Consider the following 4800-nt stretch of genomic DNA (forward strand, 5'->3'; position numbering starts at 1 on the left):
TGATTCCTGTGTATTTAATCTGATGAGGTCCATGTGTATAGCACCATTTACGTTGTTGAAAAAAGGTATTTTCAATGAATAAGTCATTGGTTTTATAAAAATCTGTCATGTGATATCTGGCAACATTTCTACTACCAAGGCCATATTTTCCAACTACTGATCATTCTCCTTTCTTTGCAACTTTTGCAAACCAATCATCAGTAATTGTCAACACATCTTCACTGTATGTTCGGTCAGTTTCATACAGGAGAAGTTGGTAAAAATCTTCAATTTTTTCATCTTTGACTTTTGTAGTTGGTGAGTAATTTGAATAATATTTGTATTAACAGGTCTCTTTGTTGTAGGTTATGGATATTGTACCCTCACTGCCAGCATTGTACTACAGGATAGATCCTACAATTTTCTCTAAATGATGAATGTGATGCCATTCCAAACGTAGTAGATCATATATTGTCTGATTCAAAATTACCAATACCAGTCCTTTTCATCTCACTAATGCCTAGGATAACAGTCCTTATGCTTTCCATTTCATTTGGGACAACTTCCAATTTTCCTAGATTCATACTTTGTATATTCCACATTCCAATCATTAAAGGATGTCTGCAGCAATTTCTTCCCATTTTGCATCATGTTCCATGAGCAAATGAAGGTCTCAAAACTTTACTTCTTCCATGTTATTAAGGTCGACTCTACTTTGAGGAGGCAGCTCTTCCCTAGTCATATTTTGATTGCTTTCCAATCTTAGGGGCTCATCTTCTGGCACTATTTCAGACAAAGTTTCATGGTTATTCATAAATTTTTCCAGTTATACATCAGACAGTGTTTCACTGATATTCATAAGTTGTTCACTGATCTTTTTTTTTTTTTTTCAGAAATGAATGGACCCTACCTTGTTCCCAGCCTGTTTTCATCTGGAAGGTCCACTAAAACTTGTCTACTACAGGTGACCCTACTGGTATTTGAAATACTGCTGTCATAGCCTCCAGCTTCACAGTGACACACAACCCACCACAGTATAACAAACTGACACACAAATGGTGGATGCTTCAAATTACTAGAAAATAATTGACTGGACTTTATAAGCTAGTATTATTCTGTGATAAATATTGAAAAAGACTGGGAAGAATTAATTATGATTGACTAGGATTGTTAAAAGATATTATACAGAGAATTGAATTTGAACTGACTTCTTAAAGGAACTATTGCATTTTGATGCACAAATCCTGTTTATAGCAAGAAAGAACAATCAGTGAGATAATCCTGAAGTAATTATTTAGATGAACACAAGGTAATCCATGTGTTCTACATTTGGATTAACAACAAGAACAAAAAGCCAGAACAAAGCAGTTCATTGCCTTTTTTTTTTTTCTTTTAATAGCTCATTGCTTGAATTTTATATACTTTATTGGCTAATAAATACTTAAAGGATTCAGTTTTTAAAGCCTCAAATAAATACAATTCTCTTGCAATCTGTTTTAGATTTTTCTTTAATCATCATTTTCCACTTTCATTCATCTGAAGTTCATGATGAGAAACCAAACATCAGTGATTGAGTTCATTCTTCTTGGACTGACAGATAACACTGAGCTTCAAGCTGTGCTTTTCCTTTTATTACTACTAACTTATGTCCTAAGCATCATGGGAAATTTGACTCTCATCATTCTGACACTGCTGGATTATCGCCTCCAGAGTCCTATGTATTTCTTCCTCAGGAATTTTTCCTTTTTGGAAATCTCCTTCACCTCTGTCTTTGTGCCCAAAATGCTAGTCAACATTGAAACTGGAGACAAGACTATTTCCTTTGCCGGCTGCTTCACTCAGTATTTTTTTGAGATCTTTCTGGGAGCCACTGAATTTTACCTTTTAGCTGCCATGTCCTATGATCGCTACGTTGCCATCTGCAGGCCCCTGCATTACACAACTGTGATGAGCAGGAGACTGTGCATTCGACTTGTCCTTTGTTCCTGGTTCTCTGGTTTCTTAGTCGTCATTGTGCCGCATATAATGAGTCTCCAGCTGCCTTTCTGTGCATCCAATATCATCAATCATTATTGCTGTGATTACACAGTCCTATTGCATTTATCCTGTTCAGACGCACATTTCATAGACATGATTGAGACTATCCTTGTTGGGGTGACACTCATCTTCACACTGGTATTAGTGATTCTTTCCTACACATATATTATCAGGACGATTCTGAGAATCCCTTCATCTCAGCAAAGGAAAAAAGCTTTTTCTACATGTTCCTCTCACGTGATTGTGCTCTCACTGTCTTATGGAAGCTGTCTATTTATGTATATGAATCCTTCTGTTGAGGACGCAGCCACTTTCAATAAGGGAGTAGCTGTGCTAAATACTTCAGTTGCCCCTCTGTTGAACCCATTCATCTATAGCCTAAGGAACCAGCCAGTGAAAATAGCCTTCAAAGATATGGTCAATAAGATACGGTTTTATTTTTTAAGAAAATGAAATTATTTGAGGTCAATCACTAAAACAAATAATAAAGAAATGTTCTGAGGACTATAGCTCCACTTTATGTTAATTTACCAATATTTTATTCTAGAGCATCTCAATGTTTCCAAATCAACAGTGAAATTACTTATGTAATTAACTGATTTCATCACCATCTTAAATGTCCTTAAAAATTTACAGATTTTGTGTGTTTGTGTATGTTTATCCTCTAAGATGATATTTTCATTTTTATTCCTTTATTTTTAACTTTTATGAAAATATTAAGGGCAAATCAGAGTTGGGAATTCAACTTCTAATAGTTAATTTTTTGAAACTTAATTTTTAAGCTGATCCACTGTCATTATAGTCATCAGACTTTATAGTTATAACTGAATAATAAAATCTACATACTGAAGAAATTTACTTTAGCTTTTTAATAATAGCTTATGCAATATATTGGTGAATGGACATAAAGTTGACTATTTTCAAGTTTTATAATTAATATTTAAATTTAGTCTTTTCACAGCAATCATTTTTTGAGAACTTATGCAAACTCCGAAGTTTGAGGTAAAAAATCCTAAAGAAGAGAATATCATTATACGTCTGTTTCAGTATTGACGGAAAAATGTTTAGAAATGCTTTGCAAATCGATTAAACCCTTGGAGCAAGTACAAGAGAAGTAAAAGTATGACTCTAGTATAATCTAACAAGAAATATGTCATTCCAGCTAATTTTATATAATTTAATGCTTGGCCTAATCATTAATGAAATTATCATTTAATAGGGAATGTGGAATAATTTTATCCATGATGTTAATAAATTTAGGCTTAAATCATAGTTCTCAGTTATGTGTTGGATTGTTTTTTGTTTATTTGTTTTTCTTTTCACATTAAACTTTAAATATAAGAATCTGATATGCTTAGTCAGGGTCCCCATGAAAAGGAAAAGCTATGATTTTCAGGACATAGCATTATGTTCATTTCAAAGTATGAACGAGCCAGAATCCTAGCATGGGTAATTTTTAAATTTAAAGGTACTATAGACAGTCTAGGAGCTCTGGTAGCATAGTGCCTAAGGCATTTGACTGCTAACCAGAAGACTGGAGGTTGAAACCCACCAGTCACTCCTCCAAAGGAAGGTTGGGCAATCTACTTCTGTAGTGATACCACCTCAGAAACCCAAGGAGGAGTCGCTATGAGTCAGGTCCGACTCGACGGCACATAAAAACAACAACAGCAGCATAGATAGTCTACAAAGATAATGTGTTTCATGCTATTGTGATGAGTAGTGAGTGAGGTCTTAATATCTTGTGAGCAACCATCTAAGATGCAACTATTTGTCTCTCCAATCTGGAGCAAAGAAGAGTGAAGAAAACCAGACACAAGGAAATAATTAGTCATTCAGACTAATGGACGATGTGAGCCACAGCCTCCACTACCCTAAGAACAGGTAGTGCCCAGCTACTTCCACCTACCACTCTAATCAGGATCCCAGTAGACGGTCCTGGACAGAAAGGGTGAAAAAAAAGAAGAAGACTAAGACAAAATTTAAACTCACGAAAAAGACCAGAGTTACTGGTCTGATAGAGACTTTTAAAACCCCCGAGGCTCTCCTCAAACCTGGAACCCAACCCACCTCTTGGGATCAACTTTCAGCCAAATAATAGACAGGACTATAAAGTGAAAAATGATACCAAGGAGCAATATACTCCTCAGTACATCAACCATATGCATCAAAAAGGCGGAATTTGCCCAGAAACAAAACTAAGAAGGTAGGAAGAGAAAAGAAAAAAGGACAATTGAGAACAAGGAGCCCATGGAGGAAGTGGGAAGAGTGCTGTTACACTGAAGGGGTTACACAAATGTCACAAAACAAAACTTATTTAAATTGCTGAATGGAAAAACTAATTTGCTCTGTAAACTTACACCTCCACTCCAATAAAAATTTAAAAAATAAAATAATATGGTTCAGCTAATGTGGAAAACTATTTGGTGGTTCATTAAAAAGTTTAAATATAGAATTTCCATTTGACCCAGCATCTCAATCTTAGGTATATATCCAGGTGAAGTAAAGGTTGGAATTCAAACAGAAACCTGTGTACCAATGTTTAGTGGATCACTTAACCAAAATGAGAAAATGGCCATCAACAGATGAATGGATAAACAAAATATGCTATATACATGCAAAGAAATATTACACAGCCATAAAGAGGAAAGAAGAATCATTGGTAGTTGGAAAATTTGGCCTTGGTGACAGAAATAATTCTGGAACTCGTATGGTAGAATTTTGCAAGACCAACGACTTGTTCATTGCAAACACCTTTTTTCAACACAAATGGAGGCTGTACAC

At 35.1% G+C, this 4800-nt stretch overlaps 1 protein-coding gene across 1 annotated transcript; it reads left to right on the forward strand.

The window, feature by feature from the left end:
• Nucleotides 1-1524: 1524 nt before the first annotated feature.
• On the forward strand, nucleotides 1525-2469 carry LOC103204399 (olfactory receptor 6C4-like). Its single transcript, XM_007949597.2, has one exon. It carries the CDS (start codon nucleotides 1525-1527, stop codon nucleotides 2467-2469), a length of 945 nt encoding a protein of 314 aa, XP_007947788.2.
• The last annotated feature ends 2331 nt before the right edge of the window (nucleotides 2470-4800 follow it).

This window comes from Orycteropus afer, unplaced genomic scaffold (assembly GCF_000298275.1).
Source record: "Orycteropus afer afer isolate SDZICR_OR568_19922 unplaced genomic scaffold, OryAfe1.0 scaffold00247, whole genome shotgun sequence".
NCBI classification, from domain to species: Eukaryota; Metazoa; Chordata; class Mammalia; order Tubulidentata; family Orycteropodidae; genus Orycteropus; species Orycteropus afer.

Excerpts from the sequence above, each read along its gene's own strand:
- LOC103204399 (XM_007949597.2), top strand. The coding sequence starts at position 1,525 with ATGATGAGAAACCAAACATCAGTGATTGAGTTCATTCTTCTTGGACTG.